We start from the raw sequence: 26897 nt of genomic DNA, 5'->3' as shown, positions 1-26897 counted from the left end.
TAGGAGAACTGGCCACAGGTAGAGCAGCGGGCAGGGGCAACACCTGGGCCCCTTTCAGCAGGCACAGGTGGCCCCCACCCCTCACTCCGCCCCAGAGCTCCGTACTTGCCTGGCTTGTCCAGGCCTTCCAGTGAAGCACCCCGACACGGGCTGAGTAATTCAGTCCTTTATTACAAAAATCTCAAAAATGATAGGGCCAAAGGCAATCCTGCCATTTTCTTCTGAAACCTAAGCTCCTTTTCTTTACACGAGGAAACGATGCCACCACCACCCAGCAGTTTCTTCCTAGCCCCCATGTGCAGAAAGCAGTCTGCATTCTTAGCAAACATGGGGATATTTCCTGGAATTTCCACATTCCCACCTACCACATTCAAGTCCACTGGAGGAAACAAAATGATGAGAAAAACAGGACCCCAACAAGGAAGAAAATCTACTTTGCATTCTACTAGGATAGGCATTCAAAAGATGCTTCAAATTAAATACATTTAATTATAATTCCAGCTGTGTTCACACTAAGAGCCATCTCCCCAGAGTTCCAGAAGCAGCCACTCTCCGACCTGCAGCCCCCACACAGCCAGAGCCAAAGGGTCCTTTCCCTTGAATCTTCTTAATCCCACAGCACAGCTTCTACAGGGCCAGGCCCATGAGTTGTTGCAGGAGTGAGGAGGGTGGACGCCCACATCCATCCCTGAAGAGGTCGGTGGTCCTGGCGCCCTCAGTCCCCAGCCCCCGGTCAGTGCTCCCCGGTCTGAACGTAGTCCTCTGTGACCTGCGACAGGGTGCTCAGGTACTGCCAGCTCAGGGCCGCCAGCAGCATGACGAATGACAGGTAAATGGGTGAGTAGTGGCTTCGGGAGATCAGCTGACAATTGGGAAGATTCTGTGTCCTGATGGTGGAGATGATCTGCCTTGTTTTGGCCGAATAAGGGTCCGAGTCGGGGATTCTGTGATAAATCTGTTAAAGCAAGAGAAAGAGCAGTAAGTCCCGGGCACCTTATAAACCTCTGGGAGCCCTTCTTACAACAACCCAAGCAACCAGGTGGTTTATGCCCATTTTACCAATAAGAAAACTGAAGCTCAGAGGAGGCAGAAGTAATAATAACCCAAACTCGCTCCGGTAATAAGGCCGGATGTCATCCGGGCCTGTGATCCCACGGCCTGGCCTGGGAACAGGCAGCGTGGCCCCACTGGACTCCACCACCCGCACCTCAGAGCCAGTAATGTCCACACTGTCTGATGAGGCTGAAGAAGGGAGACGCAGGGGAGGGAAACGGTACCGTGGACACTGAGCCAGGACACCTGGGTGAGCGAGAAAGAATCTGAGGTGGGCAGCAGACAAGTCACGGGAGGAGCCTCCCTGTACTGAGCGCCCACCCTTCTGGAAACTACCAGAATCACTGCTGAACCCAGTCCCTCTGCACATCTATAACCACTGCCCTGGTGAGGCCCTCAGGGCCCCTATCTGAGCTTTCCTAGCCTCCAAATCGCTCTCCCATCTCTCTTTGAACCTTGAAATGCACTCATCTGCTCTCCACCCCATCACCAGAGATCTAAACCCCCCACTGCGTGCAGGCCCCAGGGCTCCCTACTCCTCCTGAGGGTCCTGGGACCCCCTGCCCCTCCCCAGCCTCGCCTGCTGCCGCCCACCTCCCTCTGCACTTTCTAGTAACAACTGCCGCTGTTTGACATGTACGATGCTGCTGTGCACTTCTGCTCCCTTCCTTGCTCACACCATTCCCTCTTGCAGAAAGGCTCCTCCCACATTCCGACACCAGGCAGACTCTAACCTTTTGCCCAAGTCTCAGCTCAGGTGTTCTGACTTCTAAAAAACCTGCCCGGAAACCCAGGTTGGGCCAAGTGCTGCCCCCCCCACCATCACCCCCGTTACATACCCTTCCCTGTCACCCACATGGAGCCATCTGCGTGCCTCTTCCTAACTAGACTGAATTGTGAAGGCACCAGGGCTTACTCATCTGATCTCTAGCCCAGCCCTGTGCATGGCACAGAGCAGGCCACCATAAACGTTCACTGACTCAAACTGACAAACCTTAGAGGTTACAAAGGCGGGAAGTGACTGGAACCTGGGCCCACACAGTGGCGGAGATGAAGAGGATGGAGCACGCATGTGAAAATTATTACTTTCAAATTTTCATGATACTATGGGTGTTTTTTCCCACAGACATCCTATATTCTTGCCACCTTCCCCCCAAAAGGCATTGCTACAATCTAACAAAACAATAAAATATGCATATAGGAATATGTTAATGATACCTAATATTATGTTAAGAAAGATAGCTTTAGAGAGAAAAATACATGGGGATGAAATGATAATTCCTTATTTCTTTTCAAAAATTTTAGATGAAGTTATTATGCTTATAGAAAAGCAACACAAAAAAAAAGAATGATTTACTTATGGCACTTGGGAGTTCCCTGGTGGCTCAGCTGGTTAAGGATCTGGCACAGTCATTGCTATAGCAGGATCACTGCTGTGCCGTGGGTTCAGTCCCTGGCCCCAGAACTTCCACATGCCAAGACTGTAGCCACAAAAAAAGAAAAAAAAAACAAGCAATACAAAAATAAAGAAATCAAAATTCCCTTACGTTACTTCCCCTTCACAATGCCCTATGCTCATAAGCCTATACATGTAAATGTACAAACTCTCACATTCATATATTAATGTAATAATATGATATACTGGTAGTTTCTTTCATGCTTCTTGCTCTGCCCATATAAGCCTAAATATAGACACAAAATGTCATACAGATGAATTACATGTTACATGGTCTATAAATAATACATAATGTATAAATGATTCTATGCTACGCATATAAAATCGTACGGTTTTATTTTAAAATAGGTTATAAAACATATTATTCTATAAGTTGACTTCTTTCACTCACATAACCTTTATTTTCTTTTTACAGCTTGACTTGCAGCATATGGAAGTTTCTGGGCCAGAGATTGAATTGGAGCTGCACCTGTGATCTGCTCTGCAGCTCACAGCAACACTGGATCCTTAACCCACTGAGCAAGGCCAGGGATCAAACCTGCATCCTCACAGAGACAACGCTGAGTCCCTAACCTACTGAGCCACAATAGGAACTCTATCTACCCACATAGTATTTGATGGACTTTTTTTTTTTTTTTTTTTTGTCTTTTGTCTTTTTAGAGCCACACTCACAGCATATGGAGGTTCCCAGGCTAGGGGTCTAATCAGAGCTGTAGCAGCCGGCCTACACCACAGCAATGCCAGATCCGAGCCACGTCTGCGACCTACACCACAGCTCATGACAACACCAGATCCTTAACAAACTGAGCGAGGCCACTGAACCTGCAATCTCATGGTTCCTAGTCGGATTTGTTTCCGCTGCGCCACAACGGGAACTCCCTGATGGACATTTTTTAATGCTAGAACCTGTAAAATAATGTCATTCTTTTTTTTAAACACAAGCTGCATAGTATGAATGTATTACAACTTAATCAATTCACTCTCAACAAGGCTTGAGGACAAAATGCTCCAATAAGCATCTCTGCACATTTTCTGGTTATTTTTGTAGGCAAAGTCCTAGAATTGCTCCCTCGCACAAAGTTTTGACAGGGTATGAAAACAAACAGAAGAGCCAGGACATGGACACAGACCCCTGATGTGGGCTGGAGAGAACAGAGGACTTGGTCAAGCCCCCAGGTTACCTGGATCCCACGATGAGGCCAAAGGTAGTCATTAAACAGCAAAAGAGAAGTTTATGCCTGAGGTCTGAGCTGGAGCAACCACATCAGGAGGAAGAAGCATGTGGTGGAGGAAGAAGGAAGCCATGGCAGCAGGTGAGGGAATCAGAAAGCTCTTCTTTGTTGAGAAAATATGAAAATGATGAAAGATTTCAAGGAAATACCAGCATCAGGGGCCAGAGGCCAAAGAAGCAGACGGGGAGGTAAGAGGCTGAACCTGCGGCAAGTGTCACAGAAGCTGGGCGAAGAAAGGGCTTCAAGAGGAGAAAGGAGAGAGACTCTCAGGGCCCAACAATGCAGCAGGATCAAGGAAGAGTAGAAAAAAGTGGTCATTAGGGAGATCCTATCCACTGTAGTCTCTGCAACAGCTCAGGTTCAATCCCCAGCTGGGCACAGGAGGTTAAGGATCTGGAGTTGCTGCAGCTGTGGCTCAGATTCAGTCCCTGGCCTGGGAACTTCCATATGCTGTGGGCACAGCAATTGAAAAAGAAAAAAGCGGTCATTTTGGTCATCGAATCACTTGGGTAAGAAAAGCTCTAATGACAAGGTAGGAAACAAAGCTATCATAAAGTGGCTTGAGGAAAAAAAAAAAAAAAGACTACCTTCAGAACACTACACTGGGAGTGCCCATTGTGGCTCAGGGGTAACAAACCGACTAGTATTCACAAGGATGTGGGTTTGATCTCTGACCATACTCAGCAGGTTAAAGATCTGGCACCGCCGTGAGCTGTGGCGTGGGCTGGCAGCTGTAGCTCTGATTTGACCCCGAGCCTGAGAACTTCCAGATGCAGCAGGTGTGGCCCGAAAAAGCAAAGCCGAAAAAAAAAAACAAAAACTCCTATACTTTCAAGAAGCGTAGCTCTGAGGGAAAGGAGAGGGAAGGGCAGGGGGAGCTGAAGTCCAGGAGGACGGGGGGCATGTTCTGGATTGAGGCACACCCGGCTGAGGGCAAGGAGGGGGTTTAGACACAGAAGGTGGGGGAGGGGGGAGGGCACGCATGCGTGGGGTCAGGTCGGAGATGCAGCCACTCTCATCCTGCTCGCAGGGTTCAAGGCACAGTCAGCTGAGAACGGGGTAGAGCAGGTACAGCCCTGCTCTTTCAACTGCACTCCCTGCTCTGGCCACAGCCTGACTCTTCGGGTGTACTAGGAACTGAAATCCTGACACTCGCACAGGACTACACTCTTAGTCTCCCAGACCCACAGGGATTGAAGAGCCTGGTGACACTCTACTGCCCATGGCCAAACAGGAAGCTCTGCCAGCTTGAAAACACTGGCCCTCGCCAAGGAGTCAACTTTGGCAGAGAAGGAAATGGAAGCCTCTAGCTGTGCCTGAGCACTCACTTCTGTCCCAAAATAGCTCTTGGAGCTTCCTGCCAGCTGTCAGGTACCCAGACCTGTTTCCAGCTGAAGCTGCTCCAGAGGCCACTGGGCCCTGGGGAGCAGCAACTCTGCTCAGAGGGTCTGGGCTTGGTGCCACCTCGTGCCCTACACATTGGAGCTGAGAGAGGAGGGTCCCGAAGACCCCTGCAGGTGCTCTACTGTTACAGCCATCAGTCCATGGACCTGAGGGAGAAATGCCTTCCTGTCGATGCAAAGGACGGGGAGAAAAAGCAGGTTTGCAGTCCACATCCCCCCACCACAAAATGCCAGACAACTTGTGGACTTTCTACAAAAAGCCTTTTTTGTTTTTGTCTTTTTAGGGCCAAACCCACAGCATATGGAGGTTCCCAGGTTAGGGGACGAATCGGAGCTACAGCTGCTGGCCTACACCACAGTCACAGCAACTCGAGATCCGAGCCACGGCTCATGGCAACACCGGATCCTTAACCCACTGAGCGAGGCCAGGGATAGAACCTGCGTCCTTGTGGATACTAGTCAGATTTGTTTCCACTGAACCATGATGGGAACTCCTCTACAAAAAGTCTTAATTTGATGGAGTTCCCGCTGTGGCGCAAGAGGATCAGCAGCATCTCAGAAGTGCTGGGACACAGGTTCTATCTGCGGCCCAGCACAGTGGGTTAAGGATCCAGTGTTGCTACAGCTGTGGCATAGGTCACAACTGCAGCTCAGATCTGATCCCTGGCCCAGGAACTTCATATGCCTAGGGGCGACCAAAAAAGGAAAAAAGAAAAAAAGTCTTAATTTGACATTTTATTGACAAAATGTCCTTAATGCTGACATTAAAACCATGGTCACATACTACAAATGGAGACTGTCTTCAGAGGTTATTTCTGAGTCAATCAACTGAAGTATTCACATTAATTTTCCCCCAAAATACCTTGAGTTTCATGAGCGTAACTGGAAACAAAGCAATTGAGGTCCTTGATCAGAGGTCAGCAAACTTTCTCTTAAAGAGCCTAAGCAGTATTTTCAGCTCTGTGGCCACTGTTACAGCTGCTCACTCTGCTGCTCTGACAACATGGAAACAAATGGGAGGAAGTTCCTGTTGTGGCTCAGTGGTAATGAACCCAGCTATTATCCATGAGGACTTGGGTTCAATCCCTAGCATCACTCAGTGGGTTAAGGATCTGGCTTTGCTATGAACCGTGGTGTAGGCTGTAGATGAGGCTTGGCTATGGCTGTGGTGTAGGCCAGCAGCTGCAGCTCCTATGTGACCCCTAGCCTGGAAACTTCCATATGGGCAGGTGTTGCCCTAAAAGAGAAGAAAAAAAATACATAAATAAAAAAGGAAGAAAAAAAAGAAAGAAAAAGAAATGGGTGGGGCCATGTCCTAATAAAAACTCATTTACAAAATGGGGGGGGGTGTCCACAGCCATAGTGTGCCCAACATGGCCCTAAATCAAAATGCAAACTTAGGATTTAATTCCTTCTTCTTTTTACTTTGGCTGGGCCAGCGCATGAAGTTCCCAGGCCAGCGATTGAACCTGTGCCGCAGCAGTGATAATGCCGGATCCTTCACCACTAGGCCACTGGGGAACTCGAACTAGGATTTAATTGTAGTAGTGAAAGAAAAAAACAAATAAAAGCCAAATTTTAATATGGTAGTAGAACTGCCTACGACACCAAAAAGTTTTCTGAAACTAGTAATCGGAATAAAACTGCAGAACTAAATCTTCATTCTCTGAACTACAAACTACATAGGACATTTCGAATTTATATAAAAGGGAGAAACAGTGCCTTAAATGGCACTGTTTAGAAAGGGCAATTCAAGGAGTTCCCATTGTGGCTCAGCAGGTTAAGAACTCGACATAGTGTCAGTGAGGATGCAAGTTCAAGCCCTGGCCTGGCTCAGAGAGATAAAGATCTGGTGTTGTTTCAAGTTGTAGCATAGGTCACTGACACAGTTATAATCCGGCTTTGCCTTGAGCTGTGGTGCAGGTCACAGATGCCACTCAGATCCTGAGTTGCTGTGGCTGAGATGCAGGCTGGCAGCTGCAGTTCTGATATGATCCCTAGCCTAGGAACCTCCATACGCTGCATTAAAGAAAAAAGGGGGGGTAATTCAAGCCCTCAGAATCACTGTGAACAGCCTAGGCCCTGAAATCAGCCAGATGTGGGTCCAAATCCAGGCCCCAGCCAGGGGGTCGGGGCCTGCAGTTTCCCTGATAATAATAGTACCCTCCTGTTCAGTTACTCTGCCAGGCACAGTCAGCCCCAAATGCATGCCAGCTGTGTGGTGAACCCCAACATTCCAAGTCTTGTCAGCAGCAATTTCTTGGTCAATGGCTGATCAAGTTCATCAATTCCCTAAAAGAATTTTAAGATTTTAAAAACCTGATCCGGAGTTCCCGTCTTGGCGCAGTGGAAACAAATCTGACTAGGAACCATAAGGTTGTGGGTTTGATCCTTGGCCTCGCTCAGTGGGTTAGGGATCTAGCGTTGCCAGGAGCTGTGGTACAGGTCACAGACGCGGCTTGGATCCCGAGTTGCTGTGGCGTAGGCTGGCGGCTACAGCTCCGTTTAGACCCCTGGCCTGGGAACCTCTATATGCCACAGGAGCAACCCTAGAAAAAGGCAAAAAAACCCTGATCTTCTGTTACACCTTTTATAGGTGCCTCAGGAGGAAACACCGAAGCCCAATGCTTGTCAGGCAAGAGAAGAGGAAATGCAAGGAGATTGTGCAGCATGTGACGGAGATCAGAGGCAACGGCTGCTTTGAGGACTTTTGTTGAGATGAACCTGCTGTTCCAAAGCACCTCTGGGGTAGAAACATAACCAGGGACTGGAAGGATCAGAAAACCAGGGACAGCAGTGATCTGTGTGTGTGTACTAGGCGGGGAGGGGGACTTTTGTTTTCATCTACTTCTGCAGTATTTCAATCTTCTCTAAGAACAAACCTAAGGATGGCGGGTCTCTACAGTACCAGACAGCAGTGGCCACCCGCACCCCAGTGTGACAATCAAAGCTGTCCCCCTGACATTGCCTATGTCCCCTGGGGGAGAAGGAAGCAAAACCAGCTCCATTTGAGAGAAGCACTGCTCCAGAGCCTCGCCAGGAGAGTTATAGCCTCTAACAAAAGTTCTTTTTTTTTTTTTTTTTTTTTTTTGGCTTTTCACCTTTTCTAGGGCTGCTCCCACAGCATATGGAGGTTCCCAGGCTAGGGGTCAAATTGGAGCTGTAGCCACCGGCCTACGCCAGAGCCACAGCAACGCGGGATCCAAGCTGTGTCTGCGACCTACACCGCAGCTCACAGCAATGCTGGATCCTTAACCCAATGAGCAAGGCCAGGGATCGAACCCGCAACCTCATGGTTCCTAGTTGGATTCGTTAACCACTGTGCCACAACGGGAACTCCTTTTTTTTTTTTTTTTCAAAAGCTCTTTTGAACCAAGTCATACACATCCCCTCCTGAGCTGACTGGACTAGAACAAGCATGTTTTGTTTTATAGAATCATCCTGGCACCTGAAATCTGCACTAGAAAATCTAGAAACAGTCACAGCTTAATGGACTCAGGTGCTGAAATTCTCCACACACTGGTTTCTCAACTGAGGTCCCCAATGTAATGGAAAGTGCTGGACTGCGTGTCGGGAAGTGGGGCCTGGGGCCCCAGACCCCTCAGTCAGACGCTGCATCAACAGCCACTAGCCTTGGCTTCACATGCCTTACCCGCAGCACAAGGCTGGGTGGCCTCTAACTTCATCTTCCAGCTCAAAAAATAAGGTTTTCCAAGGCCTGGCGGCTTCCTTTATCTCCTCTGACCATATGCAAGCTGTTCGTATTCTTCCTAATCAAGGACCCGACCCTGTCTCTGTGCCGTCACACAGTGAGTTGCTAGGATCATCTACTATCCAATAATGGAAGGTGTACATCATGACATCAGGAAATAAAAGCCCACCTCTTCCATGTACTGGTGTATTATGGCTTTGACAGCTGGCATGTTGGTGGCATCCATCATCAGGGTGACTGCTTGCCCTTTTCGAATCTTCACCACCCCTTTGAACACCTGCTGATTATTATAACAGGCAGCCAAAGTAGCAATGGCCATGACCTACAGATAGCAAGGAAAGAGAGAGAAAACAAAAATCCATTTTATTAAAAAAAGTGAGAGAATGCATCATAAGCAACTGTCATGAAAAGGAAAGAGATTCTATAGAAGGTGCCAAAGGGCTGAGATGTAACCAATCAAGAGAAAATACCCGTGAAGAAAGCATGTCAAGGCTACTTCCCCACGCCTCCTGTTCTTGACAATACACAGTGCTCTTTGCAGTCTCAATTCTATAGTTTAGTCACTTAAGTTCCTTTTTTTTTTTTTTTTTTGCTTTTTAAGGCTGTGCCAGCAGCTCATGGAGGTTCCCAGGCTAGGGGTCTAATCAGAGCTGTAGCTGCCGGCCTACGCCAGAGCCACAGCAATGCAGGATCCAAGCCGTGTCTGCGACCTACACCACAGCTCATGGCAAAGCCGGATCCTTAACCCACCGAATAAGGCCAGGGATCAAACCCGAGTCCTCATGGATACTAGTTGGGTTCGTAACCCGCCGAGCCACAATGGGAACTCCCTTAAGTTCCTTTTTATTTGGAGACAACAAACACAAGCAACATTTTCCGTGCTAGGGCAATGAGTTATTTAGATATGAAAAATATATATTCCAACATACTATCTGGAAAATGTTTTCTGTTTTGGTTTTTCTCCCTGTTTTTCCTACAACAAACATAATCATTATACATTTTTTTAAAAAGTAGCATGGAGGGAAAACAAAAAATAGAGGGGGGTTCGTTTCCATGCTCAGAGCTAAATTATTTCTAGAATAGATGGAAACCTAAGTCAGGCATATAGATTTTATTTTTTATTTTGCTTTTCTCTTTCCTGAAAATCTATAACTTTTTTTTTAATTCTTTTTTTATTGTTATTTCCCCAATACAATTTTTTTCTACTGTACAGCATGATGACCCAGTTACACATATATGTATAGATTCTTTTTTCTCAAATTATCATGCTCCATCATAAGTGACTAGACATAGTTCCCAGTGCTACACAGCAGGATCTCATTGCTAATCCATTCCAAAGGCAATAGTTTGTATCTATTAACCCCAAGCTCCCCAACCACCCCACTCCCTCCCCCTCCCCCTTGGCAACCACAAGTCTATAGGCATATAGGTCCATCAACTGGTCAAGATGGGTCACTAGAACAAGACCAAACCACATTTCCAAATCTGTTAAATCCTATGGCATTTTTCATTCTATTTGAGTTAAAAACTGAAATAACTGGTAAAGACATTTGAAAAGTTTTAGCTCCTAGGACCACAAGTCTAGGGAAAGGACAACAAAAGTCAGGTGGTTATAACAGTCACATGAAAAGATGCTCGACATCACTAATGATTAGAGACATACAAATCAAAACTACAATGAGGTACCACCTCACACTGATCAGAATGGCCACCATCAAAAAGTCTACAAATAAATGCCAGAGAGGGTGCAGAGAAAAGGGGACACTCCTACACTGTTGGTGCAGCTATTATGGAAAACAGCATGAAGCTTTCTCAAAGAACTAAAAATAGAGCTGCCATATGAAACTGCAATCCCACTCCCGGGCATATATCTGGACAAAACTGTAATTCAAAATAATACATGTGCCCCAATGTTCATAGCAGCACTATTCACAACAGCCAAGACATGGAAACCACCTAGAGATGTCCACTGATAGATAAATGGATAAAGAATATGTGATATGTACGTGTGTGTGTATGTGTGCGCGCATGCGTGTAAAATGTGGAATACTACTCAGACATAAAAAAGAACGAAATAATGTCATTTGCAGCAACATAGATGGACCTAAAATTCTCATAGTAAGTGCAGTTAAGTCAGAAAGAGAAAGACAAATACCATATGATATCACTTATATGTGGAGTCTAAAATATGACACAAATGAACTGATCCACGAAACAGAAATGGACTCACATACAGAGAGGACAAACTTGTGGTTGCCAAGGTTGGGGCAGGGGGGATGGATTAGGAGTTTGGGATTAGCAGATGCAAACTATTATATATAGGATGGATAGACAACAAGGCCCTACTATATAGCACAGGGATTTATATTCAATATCCTGTAATAAACCATAATGGAAAAGAATGAAAAAGATGTAAGTATAATTGAATCACTTTGCTGTATGGCAGAAATTAACAATGTTGTAAGTCAACTACACTTCAATAAGATAATTTTTTTAAGGTGCTTAATTAAGACCTTTTTTTTTTTCGATCTTTTGTCTTTTTAGGGCCGTACCCTCGGCATATGGAGGTTCCCAGGCTAGGGGTCTAATCAGAGCTGTAGCTGCTGGCCTACACCAGAGCCACAGCAATGCCAGATCCGAGCCGTATCTGCAACCTACACCACAGCTCAGGGCAACGAGGGATCCTTAACCCACTGAGCAAGGCCAGGGATCGAACCCGCAACCTCATGGTTCCTAGTTGGATTCGTTTCCACTGTGCCATGACAGGAACTCCGAGACTTTAATAATAATAGCTTTAGCAGCGTTTCGCCCAGCACCTCTCATAAATCAGACTCAAAACCCTAGATTTAATTGTAAGGATAAGGATCAAACTAACTAGTTTAGAATAACTGATGGAAAAAAAGGGTTCTAGGTTCCGGAAAGGAGCAGACCTAACCTTAAGGCTAAGGGTGGTGGCTATGGGGCAAAGGAGAGGTGTTGTGAAACACACCTGCCTCTGGAAGAAGAAAATACCCTAATATCACCTTTTAAAGGTAAACACACAGACTCAACACTGTAAAGGCATTCTGAGCATCCCTAGCCCCATCCCAGACTCCCTCTGCCTTGGCCTCCCATGGACAACAAGAACTGCCCCGGTCCGCACCTGTGGGATAGCACAGAAGTTAAATATGCTCTGGTTTCTAAGTCGTGAAAGGTACGTGATGACGTCGGGGATGTGGTGCAGTGTACTGGTGACTAGCTCGTTCAGGCACTGCACGGCCAAGTCCACGTTCTCTGGCTTTGCAAAGTCACCCAACTTCTTAACATACTTGCTCCAAACCTAAACAGGAAGATGAAAACACAAGTTACACAGGGGGACAAGGTACAAGCCACATGAAAGGATCTTTGCAAATAAGAACTATGACACACTGTCCAAATCTTTCCTAGCTGCTGCTTGGTCACCAAGACCAAGTCTGTTTTCAGCTCTGAGCAATGGTTACCACGACTACAGTCAAGGTCTGATCATTACCAAGACTAAGTATTTGGGGATGTGTCCCTTTGGGACAATCCGTGTAGCATGTACTAAGCAATACTTTGATGATCTCAGGCTGAAGAGGCCGCCTGTCATTCACAAGGCAGACTACTGCCTCTTCCTGAAAAAACAGCCAGCTGTAGCAACATCAGCTACAACTGCACTGCAAGCTAAGCAGTAAACATTCCCAAGATGGCCAGGCCTCAAAATAATTAATGATTAACATTATATGCCGGATTCTGATAAGAACACTGCTGAACAAGCATATCTAGGGAAGATGAGCCGAGTCTCTTCCGTGAGAACATGGTAATTGATCTGGGTAACTTGAAAGTAAAGTAACATCCTCACCTCCAAGAGTGCAATTGGTTTGATATCTTTAATGATATTATTTAGAGGGGTTCTCTGAAGCTAGCAAATAATTTACTTTCATTCTTGGATATTCTTAAGCTTCCAAAGGAATAATGCTTATTTTAACTTTATACACTCCCTCAAATATATAACTGGGCCTAAAAGGACTAAGATTCTAAGGAGAGTCAACTGTGTTATATCCATTACCTAAACCCCCTCAGATTGAGGTACTAGATCATGTTGCAGAACCTAGAAAAAAATGGTTAATGAACTCCTACGTATCTATCCATCAGCCTCAACAATCACTGATACTTGGCCAACCCTCTTCCATCCATGCATTCATTCCACATCCCCAGCTCCATGATTTACTTTGGCCACATTTATAGCCTGTAGAAGTTCCTGGTCCAGGGATCAAACCCGTGCTACAGTTGTGGCCTATGCCACAGATTCTTATGCCAGATCCTTAACCCACTGCATCACAAGGGAACTTCCCCCAAGATTCAATTAAAGCCCCCAGGAGTTCCCACTGTGGCACAATGGGATCGGCAGCATCTCTGGAGCAACGGGACACAGTTGGCCCCTGGCCCAGCACAATGGGTTACAGTGAAGAAGGAACACCTGCCCCCTACTTCACCTGCTCTTCTCAAAGGGACCCACCCCAAGGTCCAGTGGACACCTGCTGGCTCCCATGCTCATGTCTGAGACACCCCACAGCCAACCCTTGCTCTGTCTGCAAAGGCTCTGGTCGTATACAGGTTTAGTATGTGGAGTTGGTTCAGTTTTTCTCATCTTTTTTTGGTGAGAATCTGGGAAAATCCCCAAACTGTGATGCTGCTACCATCACCACCAGCATTTTGTAAAATCCAAAACTCCAGCTGAGAAATGCAGAAAAGATGACAGAACTAAGAGAACACCATCTGGCATCTCCATTCCTAATGTATCTAGGCAGTGACCACCAAGGAGAAGAAAAAGAACCCATAACATATAAGGAAAAGAAAATTAAGTTGTCATTAGATTTCAACAGCCAGTCTTTAAAACAGGACAAAATGGAGAGTAACACATTTAAGAAACTCAAAAATGTGAGCTAAAAACTTTATAGCCAGAAAAAGTGACCTTGAAGAATAAAGGACACAGACAAACTGTCACCAACTTGTATAAACACAGGGAATCACTGTTGTGGTAGGTGTTTTCTATCTACCAGAGCACAGGCACAGACAGCAAAATGACTAGATGTCCCACAAAGACAAAGACTGGTGGTGAGCACAAAAATGAGACCAAATGAGGGGGGCAAAGGAAGATGCCTATCTGATCTTGCACTTTATAGACACTATCTGATCTGACACTTTAGATATAAATACAACAGAAAAATAGGGAATTAGCTAGCATATGCCAAAATATATTTTCAGTTGTTCAGTAATTATACTTGGTGGTAGCAGCACTAGAATCACTATTCAGACTGCAAGATCTATAATATGGGAAAAAAGAAAAAAAAAAAAAATATATATATACACATATGTGTGTGTGTGTGTTCTGGTAGATAGAAAAAAATATATATATGAGTTCCCTGGTGGCAAAGCAGGCTAAGGATCTAGCATGGTCACTGCTGTGGCATGGGTTTGATCCTTGGCCTGGGAACTTCTTCATGACACAGGTGCAGCCAACAAAAAATTATGGGATATACTAATTCTATCATCTACTATTTGCCAGAAAAATGTGACTCTCAGTGAGATGTAATGTAGAAGAAAATATGTAATGGTACCAAGTTTGACCCGGAAATATCAATACAAAGTGTAAGGTATTTCAGCTTTAAAACTAAACCTACACAGTGACTATCCCGAGCTGGATGAGTCCAGATCCTAAGCAAAAAAAATGTACAAACTGAACTTGAAGGTCTCGACACACCACAGGGCAAGGAAGCTATCTGACTATTAGGGTCCCATCAAGAGGACGCAGAACACAACTTGAACCCCTTGGTGACCAAAGAGGGGAAATTTTGAGCTTTAATTGTGAGAGTAATTACAACAGATTGAACCCAACCAAATATGTTTTAGCCCATGTGTTCATAATGTTAACAAGAAATATCTAATTGGTCACCTTCTGAGGATGACAGAAAACAAATTTGTTATCTGCGAAGCTGAGAAAAATTAAAGAATCAAATACATATACAGCCTTCCCTACGTTAACTGTACAGCTCAGTAACCAAACAGTAAGTGGGAGGAAACATCTCCTTATAAAATCAGTCCAGCCAGTAAAGAAAATTATAGCATTAAAAAATGACTTTTTGATAGAGAATTGAAAGGGTTGAAATAAATCCCTACATTTAGGGTCAACTGATTTCCAACAAGAGTGCTAAAATAATTCAACTGGGAAAGAACAATCTTTTCAACAGATAGTACTGGGACAACTGGACATACATGCAAAAAAAAATTAAGCCACAAAATTTTGTCTTTTTTAAATACAAGAAAGTCACTTAAGACCACATATTATATGATTCCATTTACATGATAGGTCTGGGGGAGGGGTAGTGAAAGTTTTAAAGCTGACTGGGGTGGTAATTACACAACTCTACGAATCTGCTACAAAGCATTGGAAACTAAAGAGTAAACTATTAGATGTGAGGCATATCTCAGTGAAAATGGTATCAAAAGACCATAATCAGGAGAGCAGAGGCACACACCACCGTGGGTTTGGTCACTGTTTCTACAACTCTTAAAAGGAGCTAAATTTTGCTTTGATTTTTGCTTTTTGGCTGAACTTGTAGCATGTGGAAGGTCCCAGGCCAGGGATCAAACAAACCCCTGCCACAGCAGCAACCCAAGCCATAGCAGTGACAATGCCAGGTCTTTAACCTGCTGAGCCACATGGGAACTCAGGCTTTTTTTTTAGGGCCATACTTTCGGCATATGGAGCTTCCCAGGCTAGGGGTTGAATCAGAGCTACAGCTGCTGGCCTACACCACAACCATGCCAGATCCAAGCCAAATCTGTGACCTACACCACAGCTCATGGCAACACTGGATCCTTAACCCACTGAGCAAGGCCAGGGAATGAACATGCTACCTCATGGTTTCTAGTCGGATTTGTTTCTGCTGCACCACAAGGGGAACTCTGACTTTATTTTAAGAGAAACTGTATCATGAGTTTGTATTGATATTTACAATCCACTTTAGGATTGTGGGAGGGTTTTTTTTTGCTTACGAACTTCACTGTAACTTTTATTTTAGACCAAAAATATTTGTTTCTAATGGCGTGAACACAATTACCTACTTTCTTTCTCTCTCTCTCTTTTTTTTTTTTTTTTTTTTTTTGGTCTTTCAAAGGCTGCAAAGTTCCCAGGCTAGGGGTTGAATGGAAGCTGCAGCTGCTGGCCTACATCACAGCCACAGCAAAACCAGATCCAAGTGCAAATTCGACCTATGCCGCAGCTTGCCGCAACACTAGATCCTTAACCCACTGAGTGAGGCTAGGGATGGAACCCACATCCTCACAGATACTAGTCAGGTTCCTGCTGAGCCACAACGGGAATGTGTTATCCATTTACTTTCTGCTACAAAGTTTCTATAATAGTTTCTGTATTTAAGTATCAATATTACTGTTCACCATACAATTACAGAAAACACTTTACTTTTTGGTTTATCCTTCGATTTAAACTACATACACTGTTATACACTTTGCTTTTTTCACTTAATAATATAATATCCTGGGGCTCCCTCCACAGTGGTATCATTCTTTGTGCTCCACTGGGTGGAGAGACCATAGTTAATTCACTCAGTCCTGTATGGATGGACATCTGAGTCTTTTATAAACTCTAACTACTACAAACAAAGCTGAGGTCAGTAACTTCCTTAGAGTTTATCAAACTTAGGACAATCTGACACAAGCGGTATCTCTTGTTGATGTTAAGCTGTTTCATATGTCCTTTTCTCTTTTTTTTTTTTGGCTCAGCGTGCAGCAGCTTGATAAGGGATCTCAGTTCCCAGACCAGGGACTGAACCTGGGCTGCAGTGGTGAAAGTGCCAAATCCTATCCAGTGGACCACCAGGGAACTCCCACCATTAAGCTGTTTGAACTGACATTTACTAAAAGCACTCATCTTATTCACACCATCATCCGGTGGTATAAACAATTCTATTTCTTGGCATGTCTGCACACCAGCTTCACCTAAAGCTTGAAAAACTGTGATGTCTAAGGTTAGAGAAAGCTTTAATATGAGTTCTTCCTATCAGGAGTGGGGTTGATCACCATTTCAAATGTTTAAGGATAATTTGCATCTTTCTTTCCTTGAACTACCTGTTCCTATCTCGTTGCCCATTTTTCTACCGGGCAGTTGGTTTTTTTCTTAACTTTTAGCAGTTCCTTTTATATTAGAATATTGAGTATAAACAGCTGCAGTGTAAGTTCCAAATATTACCCCCACTTTCTCACCTGTCTTTTTTTTTTTCCCCCCCACTTTAAAGGCACTTGGTTTTAGAAAAATATTTTATGGAAAACCAAAGGTAAATGCTGGGGCAAAATCAGGAAATGGTCGTAAGATTTCTTACCTTTCCTCTGGCATAAAATCAATTGTCAGACCCTTTCCTTTCCCTGTCCATTTTTAATTAAGTCACAGTTCCCCCCTTGTCTCTGACGATGAACATCTGGAGTGGGTGCCCAATTAGCAACTTTACCCTTTCTCACCACAGAATCCTTCTTTCTTGGAGGGAGTCCATTCTATGTGGATAGAGTAAGCTGAGTCTAGACTGAGTCGTCAGCCCTCTGGCTAGTAAATGATTAGAGAATGGGAACAGGAGCCAAGCCTATGAGCGAATCATGGGATGTTATGCCCATGGACATAACAGCTTGGAAAGCCTGTTCAAGACACAGAAGAGAACAGGGCCTTATTACATAGACTGAGCCCCTGGATGAAGCCAGTTTCCCTGAAGGAAACTAAAGTGTAACCTAGACTACACATTCTCCTACACTGTCTAAGGTAGCATGATCTTTGTTTCTGTCACTTGCAACCAAAAGGGTTTGACGATTTGTTTTCAGAGTGCATTCAAGTTTTCCCCTAAATCCAAATCCTCTGCATCTTACTACTTTTTTTTTTTTTTTTTTTGCTTTTTAGGTCCATACCCAAACTATATGGAAGTTCCCAACAAAGGGGTCTAATTGGAGCTGCAGCTGCTGGCCTACATCACAGCCACAGCAATGCAGGACCCAAGCCACATTAGCAGCCTACACCACAGCTCACGGCAATGCCGGATCCTTAACCCACTGAGCAAGGCCAGGGATCAATCCTGCATCCTCATGGATACTAGTTGGGTTTGTTACTGCTGAACCACGACCAGAACTCTCCCCTGAATCTGTTACCTCTTGAGGCCAAAACTCTCTTCCTTCTTGCTGATCTTCCAGATAATCACGGATGATGTTTGTTTTCTGCAGGAACAGGCCCATGGAGTTGGCACGCTCTGTGTCTTCACCCACCAAGGGATCTTCTAACTCTGAGGCCGAGAATAGACGGGAAAGGCCAATTCCCACCAGCCCAGCAACGTAGTGACAGTACTGGAAAAGACAAGGTTTAAAGTACTTTAATAATGAAACTTTTTCTCAGATGGAAATCCTAGACATCATTAGCTACAAAAACCAGGTTCCAAACAAAATGTACAAGACCTCATTTTTATTAAAAAAAATTAAAAAAACCACACATACACTATGTTAACATAAGCAGTAAAAAACATGCCAAGAAGGATGTGCACAAAAGATTTAAAAATGATCTCTGGCTCATGTGATATTTTTAGTTATTTTTTTCTGTATTTTCTACATCTGTATGATGCACAAGCACTGCTTCTAGAATAAAAGGTTATTGGAAAAATAAACTAGTATACCTTTTGATATCCAAAATTAGGAGTGAAGGCCATGGGAGAGAAAGGAATATTTTAACAGAAACTAGAATACTAAGTAGAGTTTAATCCTGAAGACATTTTAAGATCTCGCAGTGTCGCAAAATCCTCATTCTGTAGAACAAAGTACTACCACTGCGTTCTTGGCATTGTTTTAAGCACTCCGCATGTTCAATCCTCACAAACATCTTATGAGATACATTCTATTATCATCATTATCCTGCAGATGTGGAAACTGACAGACAGAGGTGTCAATTAACTTGCACAAGATCACTCATCAGGCCAAGCCAGAGGCCAGGGATTCTCAGCCAAGTTGTCTGGCTTCAGAGGAAGGTTTAACAATTTTGCTAGAACTGTCCTTCTCTCAAATGAGAGTTCAGTCAACATCAGTTTTTTTGTTTGTTTGTTTTTGGCCATGCCTGTGTCATGCAAAAGTTCCCAGACCAGGAATCAATCCACGCCAGAGCAGTAACCTGAGCCATAGCAGTGACAACACTGAATCCTTAACTCACTGAGCCATCAGCAAAAGTAACTCTTTTTTTTTTTTTAAGATTTTTTTTCTATTATAGTTGGTTTACCATGTTTTGTCAATTTCTGCTATGCAAGCAAATGTAATTCTTAATTGTCAAGGAATTTTTTTCCATAAAAGTAGTTTGTCAAAGCTATCCTCCCCTGAAAAGAGTATTCCAAGACAACTTAACACAATACTTTTTAAAGACTGATACACAGCTGAGTTACAACTTATCAGTTAAGGTATATCCATAAAATGATGTCCATCAGACAACTTGAGAAGTGAAGATTATTTAGGAAGTTACCCTCTGGAGAGGAGCTAGGTAAAGACCAGCGGAGAGAGCGTCTGGTTGAAAAGAATACAAGGTCAAAGACTAATGAAATGGCAGAGAGAAAGCACCTGAACTATGTTCCAGGAGATGAAGGATCTGTAAAAAGATATGCTGAAATCAGAGACAAAGGAGCTGGGGTTAACTCCAAGAAACTGTGAAAAGAATTACTAGAAATTTAAAAAAGATTGGAGTTCCCATTGTGGCACAGCGGAAACGAATCCGACTGGGAACCATGAGGTTGTGGGTTTGATCCCTGGCCTCGCTCAGTGGGTTAAGGATCCAGCTGTGGTGTAAGCCAGTAGCTACAGCTCCAATTGGAGCCCTAGCCTGGAACCTTCATATGCCATGGGTGTGGCTCTAAAAAGCAAAAAAAAAAAAGATGAATATATCCCTATTGTTGTCCAAGGAAAAGTATATTTTATATTAAGAGAATAGTTCTTTGGGTAAAAATACTTCCGAGAATGCAAGTATTCATTTTCCTCTAAAGCTGAACGAAAAGAAGAGTCTTTATGAGTACTCAGTTTTATCTGATCAGAACTTCTATTCAATGATCTATAATTAAGTTTCCTGAATAGATCCGCATAGCAGAAAAGGAAGTTACCGTGCAGATAACCAGTGCTGGTTCTTGGCCAGGAAGAGAAGCATTTTTAACTTTTAATTCATAAACTGATACCCTACCAGCAGTCATGCTCATGCTAAATTGTGGAGGCTAAACCAGCATTTCCAAAGATGCTGTCATCAAGTTTTGAGGCTGGAAAAATTAAGAGGCCAGACCTTGGACCTACACTCACTCAATGAATGTGCAGTAGCATGTCTTTTGGGATCCTAACCTACACACTAATTATTAAAATCGAACACAATTTAGAAGTTTAAAATGTCTTTGCTTCCGCTGAGGTGGTAAGCCCCACAAAGGCCATTCCTATGGAAAATGGGCGAAACCCCTCCCCCCTCTCTTGTATTTTGAGTCATGTTTAGTCCCTGTAGTTAATCAGGTCACTTGGTCTAGAAAAGCACTCTCTCCCAGGCCCCTAGCCAGTATGCTTCATAGCTACTGGTCAGGAATAAATTCTGGCCAAAAAAATGGCCATTATAACTGTGTTTGCCACATCCTCTGCTCTCAATGGCCCTTTCCAGCAACTGTCTCCTAAGGAAGACAACCTGGACCACATGGGTCTCCACCAGCCCTTCCCCATGCATGTGCATCTATAAGCACCACACAAAGAGGAAGGCGGCATTCCCGCTGTGGCTCAGCCTCAGCAGGTTAAGGATACAATCCCGAAGCTGTGGCTTGGATTTGATCCCTGGCCTAGGAACTTCCATATGCCACAGGCATAGCCCCCAAAAAGGGGGAAAAAAAACCCACAAAGAGGGAGACAGGTGTCAAGAAACTTGAAGCATCTCACATTGTCTTATTTCTATAAAAAGATGATGAGAAGTGTATATTAGTGAGGCACTGACTTCTCAGTGCCAATATACCCATGATCCTAAGTTAGTACTTTTGGATTCTTATGGACTGTTTTTGTTTCTAAGGAAACAGACACAATAGAATTTAACAGCCTAAATGATACCTACTTCTCTTAAGTAAATGGGGCCAAGCTGGCACTGAATTTAAAGTAATCTTGTGCTAAGAAGGAACTGGAAATGACTCAGATACATAGACACATGGTCAGTAAGAGGGAAAAAAACAACAATATATTTTTAAGATGTGAAAACTACTTGTGCGGTGTCTCCTTATTACATGAAGTAATCCAGCTATTTATCTAAAATTTCATAGCTAGTCAGAGACACTTTCATAAGCTTAATGTTTGCACTTCTGTGTTATATCCCCTTTGGCCTAAATTAATGGTAAACTCTCCAGGGCAAGGATTATTTTGGATATTAAATCATAAGCATCTATTATGTGTTTATGATAACGCATTACAGCTGGGTTATAAAACCACCACTTCCTCCTCATTCTGAGTGTCACCATGAACAATGCTGGCTCGAGTGTCACCCACACCATTCTGCAGAGACACTGACCTTGTCCCACTCCCGTTCTGATGTCACGTGCTTATTCAAAAACTCTGCCATCCCGAATCCCATCTTCCGGCAAACGTCAACTATCACCACTTGATATTTCTCAGCCAGATTTCTAAACTCGAGGGCAATCTGAAATGGAGATAAGAAATAAAATACAAAACTTGTGTTAAAACTGGGAATCACACGGTATAGATGGACCGAAAAGCAAAGCAATGATAGAACTCATTAGTGAAGACTCCCAAACGGTTTGGCTATGTCTAACATCTAGGTTATGTTAGTTTTCTGTTTTGAATAATGAGCTCACCAAATTTCATAAATATTAAAAGAGTATAAAAAGGCTGAAGCTTCTAGACTCAAAAGCAGATCCTAAGTCTCGCTAAATGCTCATCTTTCTAATTTATGATAGATGAGATGCTTCAACATAAAACTGGACATAAGAATTGTAGGAAGAATGGAATTTCTGTCGTGGCCCAGTGGAAACAATTCCAACTAGGAACCATGAGGTTGTGGGTTCGATCCCTGACCTCAGTGGGTTAAGGATCCAGCATTGCTGTGAGCTGTGGTATAGGTCGCAGATGTGGCTAGGATGTGGCATTGCCATAGCCCTGATGTAGGCCAGTGGCTACAGCTCCAATTCGACTCCTAGCCTGGGAACCTCCATATGTCATGGGGGCAGACCTAAAAAGCAAAAAAAAAAACACAAAAAACAGAATTGTAGAAAGAATGCCTCCTTTCTGACAAGCCCACAAAAGGGAAGATTCCTTCATGCAAAAATGTCTTGGGCACTGATACTCAGCTGGGAGAGGACCAGAAACTCTCCCCTCTGGACTTACATTCAAGCAATGAGACCAGCCAACCATTTTCTATCATTGGTTCCCGAATTCACACCATGAAACTATAATGCCTCCCTGACTATAAGGATATACTTTTGTTTGTTTGTTTGTTTTGCCACACTTGTGGCATATGGAAGCTCCCCAGCCAGGGATCAAATCCAAGCTGCAGTTGTGACCTATGCCACAGCTGTGGCAATGCTGGATATTTAACCCAGTAGGCCACCACAGAGACAACACTGGATCCTTAACCTGTTGTGCCACAGTGGGAACTCCAAGGATATATTTTTTTTAATTTCTTAAACAACTCAGTTTAGTTCAACCTGTGGCAGGCTATCCAACATTTTGTTTCCATAGCCCAAGCTCTAATGTAGAAAAGTAGCACTGATTTTTTTTTAAATGCATTGCAACTGTACCAATATCTGGCTTCAGTTCAAAGAAATATTTGTAAATTATCAAAACACAATACAAAACACCATGAAACTTCTCAAATGATATGCTACCAAATATTAACAGAGCCCACACAGAATACTGAAAACAGTGAATAGACTTTGCTAAGCATCTCGAGTGTGAGAAAGAGTCGGTCTGTGTTTACCAAAAGACTAGAAAAACTCCCTCAGGAGTTTTTCCTTCAGTTTAAGGGTCTGGAAAACCAGCAGGCTCTGCAGGGCAAAGGGGTTCAGAAGCCTAAGGTACTTTAGGAGGACTCTTACGAACATCAACTGTTAAACCTCCAAAATGCATACGATCAATCCAATCTCTCCAGAACTGTTTTTTCCAGAACAGCTGTTCCAAGACAAAGCCAAAAGATCATTCCCATGTAGACTGAAGTAAACGAGCAATTCTACCAAAGGTCATTTGAATCCCTGAATCTCCCAAAGACCTGGTCTTTCAACAGATCCCAGGCTGGGTCAGTTCTATTTATAAGAGAAGAGGAGAAAGGCCAGCGAGCTGTGGGAGGAGCAGCTCAGGCTTGAAAACAAACACTCCAAAATCAACACTTGGCTGCTGAATGGGAACCGACTTCAACAACTCCTTGGTACTTGCTACATACATAATTACAGAACTCAAAACATGAAAACAAAAATACCTAGGAAAGTGACATTAAAGAGCTCTCTGTTTCCCCAGAAACCACGGGGAGAGCCCCGAGGCAGCTCTGCCCAGTGAGGTCAGCTGGGAGGGCTTCTCCTTGCCCCTCTAAGTTATCCTGTCTCCCTGGTATAGGATATCTCTAAGGACCCAGGGACCCAAGCACAAGGACAGACAGCAGGGCGAGTCCACAGTATAACGGAGAAAGGCCAGATCCCAAGCAGAAGCAAGAGGAGCCTGGAAACAGAAATCCCCCTAATTATCAACCTTGGGATATTATGATCAAATCACTGGGTGATCCTACCTTCACCTATACCCAAAGTTTAATTTATGTATTTATTTTGGTTTTTTTACTTTTTTATTGTTTTTAGGGCCACGCCTGTAGCACATGGAAGTTCCCAGGCTAAGCATCGAATCTGAGCTGCAGTGCCTGGCCTTCACCACAAGCCATAGGATCCGAGCCATGTCTGTGACCTACACTGCAGCTCATGGCAATGCAGGACCTTTAACCCACCGAGCGAGGCCAGCCAGGGATCGAACCTACATTCTCAGGGACACTAGTCAGGTTCAGAACTGGCTGAGCCACAATGGGAACCCCCAAAGTTTTATTTTTAACCATGTTTTAAAGGGGCAGGAAAGTATGCCAGGGATTAAGCATGAGAGTTCTGAAGGCAAACCTTTTGGATCTAAATACCGGTTAACTTAACCCACTTAACTTCACAGGTGATTTTAGGCAAGGGGCTTACATCTCTGTGTCTCAATTTCCTCCTCTATACAAAATGTGAGTAACAATACACTCATACATGTCAGAACTACATTCCTATAAAATAAAGCACATGATTGGAGTTCCCATCGTGTCATGAGGACGCAGGTTCAATCCCTGGCCTTGTCAGTTGGTTAAGGATTTGGCATTGCTATGAGCTGTGGTGTAGGTCACAGAGGCAGCTTGGATCTCGCATTGCTGTGGCTGTGGTACAGGCCAGCAGCTACAGCTCCAATTCGTCTCCTGACCTGGGAGCCTCCATATGCTGCAGGTGTGGCTCTAAAAAGACAAAATAAAATAAAAGCTCATGATAAATCAGTAATGAAATACATTTTGTAACTAACATCTTAATAAATGCATACTATTATTGCTATTAACATTAAAAATAACCTGTTGTTATACCTCAAGCCACATTTAGAGGTATATCTCTAAGACTACGAGTCTCCACTAGTACCAGGTGAAAAAGATACACTCTAATTTAATCCATAATATACAATGAGTGTTGGGAGTTCCCATTGTGGCTCAGTGGGTTAAGGACCTAGTGTAGTCTCCGTGAGGATACAGGTTTAATCCCTGGCCATGCTCAGTAGGTTAAAGATCCCGTTTTGGAGCTCCCATCATGGCTCAGAGGAAACAAATCTGACTGGCATCCATGGGGACGCAGGCTCAATCCCTGGCCTTGCTCAGTGGGTTAAGGAACCGGCATTGCTATGAGCTGTGGTGTAGGTCACAGACAAGGCTCAGATCTGGCGTTGCTGTGGCTGTGGTATAGGGCAGTGGCTACAGCTCTGACGCAATCCCTAGCCTGGGAACCTCCATATGCCACAGGTACAGCGCTAAAAAGACCGGAAAAAAAAAAAAAAAAGGAAAAAATATATAATGAGTATTCTAAAAAGTCTGGTATTCACAAATGAACACTAAAGCTTTATTTAAGACCCAGGCAGCATTTCACTGCAAATGGCCTGTCTCAGAATGTTCTGTCGAGGCTCAGCCCTGGAGTCCATAGAGCCTGGGACAAGAGCACAGGGGAGGTCCCCATACCATATGGCTCAAAATTTTTAAATTATCAATCAACTAATAACTTACCAAATACAGTATATTATCTTTTCCTGCCCTGACAAACATACTTTGGTAACAACCTGGAGGACTTGGGTATGAATTTAAAATTCGTTACTTATAAGGTATGGAAGAAACACATGTGATTCTTTATAAATAACAATAAGGCATGCAAATCCCAGAAAATTAGGACCTAGACCTACTTTTACTTTTCACTAGGTCCTACCTAGTCCTAGAAGGACCTACTACATGCGTAAGAGAAATCTGTGGGATTTTCTAAAGCTCAAGATTTTAATTAGAACCCACTTTACTCCAACAGAATGGACCAAATACCTAATATTTACAGAACACTCAGCATGTACCAGGCACTATTCTAAGTATGACCTTACTCAGCCTCGCAGGTCTCACTCTACAAATGAGGAAACTGAGGCACAAAGAAGTTAAGGAGTGTGTTCAGGCTCGCAGAGCTGCAGGTGGCAGGGGTCAGCCTGCTCAGCCCAGCTGTGAAGAGCCTGTTCCCCACCCCACAGCTGCCACCCATCATCACGCGCTACAGGCCCTGGAGGCCAGCAGTGCCACATACCTAAGCTGCGTTCCCGGGTGACCCAGCCTGAGCACCCCTTTCCATGACAATGGAATCTGAGTGCTTTTTCCACAGGAAAAAACGCTGGACTTTCAAACAGTATTCTGGTAATAACATTAGAGGCTAACCCCTGTCTAGGAGCTTCACTTCGGTTAACTCTTTCCATCCTCACAACACCGGGAGGCAGGTACCATCATTCTATAGATGAAGAAATTGAGGCTCAGGCAGGCCACATAACCCAGCACCAGTTAACAAGACGGAGAGCGGCTTAAGCAACCCCATGGTCACACTAGGCTACACTGCTGTGACACCCCTCGTTTTGCAGTTCCCTCCAGGCACTCAGGCTAGGTGATGACCACACCATCCACCATGCACACGACCGAATCCTGATACCGTTGGAAAGTCCTCCAGGACTTGTCGGTCCTTCTCTTTGCTCTCAGTGAACCGCCAGTCAGACTCATAAAGGTGCAAGTGGAAGTTGTGTAACAGGGGGATCTTCTTCTCTATACTGATGGTCATGTCATCTTCCAGAGTGTCCAGAGCTCGGAGAACCAGATAAAATATGCACACTGCATGGCTGAAAGAAAGGAATAACTATTCACACATTGGAACATTCAAAGACATTTGTTTCAAAACCACATCTGAGCTCCCACTGTGGTACAGTGGTTAAGAATCTGAACACAGCAGCTCAGACTGCTGTGGAGACATGGGTTAGCTCCCAGATCCAGCTCAGTGGGTTAAGGGTCTGGCGTTGCCACAGCTGCTGCAAAGGTCACAGCTACGGCTTGGATTCAATTCCTGGCTCAGGAACTTCCATATGCCTCAGGTGAGGAAAACCCATATCTCATTTATGCCAGGCCATTTTCTAAATCCTCCTACTACACCCTAACTAAGAACTATGAAATGATATTCAAAGCTTTTCATACTTAAACCAACTTCTTAGCTTTCCTTTCTTAGATGGGAACAATGGACTTCTGTAATTCGTAAAAAATAAAAATAAAAAACCTACCAGCTGGATGTCACTACTACTCCTAGAATGAGTTACATTTAACTAATGCAGAACAACTGTAGAAAGACCAACAGACCCAATGTTTAGACAGAACTAGTATTTTGCAGATAAAG

At 44.1% G+C, this 26897-nt stretch overlaps 1 protein-coding gene across 3 annotated transcripts in view; it reads right to left on the bottom strand.

Annotated features, from left to right (window-relative positions):
• Positions 152-26897, bottom strand: part of FDFT1 (farnesyl-diphosphate farnesyltransferase 1) — a 34443-nt gene continuing 7697 nt past the window's right edge. The window contains exons 2-7 of one of the 3 annotated variants that reach the window (XM_013990295.2): positions 26169-26352; positions 21455-21583; positions 18064-18255; positions 11999-12175; positions 9026-9178; positions 152-955 (exon numbers count right to left, since the gene is read on the bottom strand). In XM_013990295.2, coding sequence (XP_013845749.1) covers positions 734-955; positions 9026-9178; positions 11999-12175; positions 18064-18255; positions 21455-21583; positions 26169-26352 — 1057 coding nt within the window. In that variant the 3' untranslated portion in view covers positions 152-733. 3 annotated transcript variants of the gene reach the window in all.

The sequence above is a fragment of the Sus scrofa genome, chromosome 14, assembly GCF_000003025.6.
Source record: "Sus scrofa isolate TJ Tabasco breed Duroc chromosome 14, Sscrofa11.1, whole genome shotgun sequence".
In the NCBI taxonomy this organism is placed as follows: Eukaryota; Metazoa; Chordata; class Mammalia; order Artiodactyla; family Suidae; genus Sus; species Sus scrofa.
This window is presented reverse-complemented; position numbering and strand designations above follow the sequence as displayed.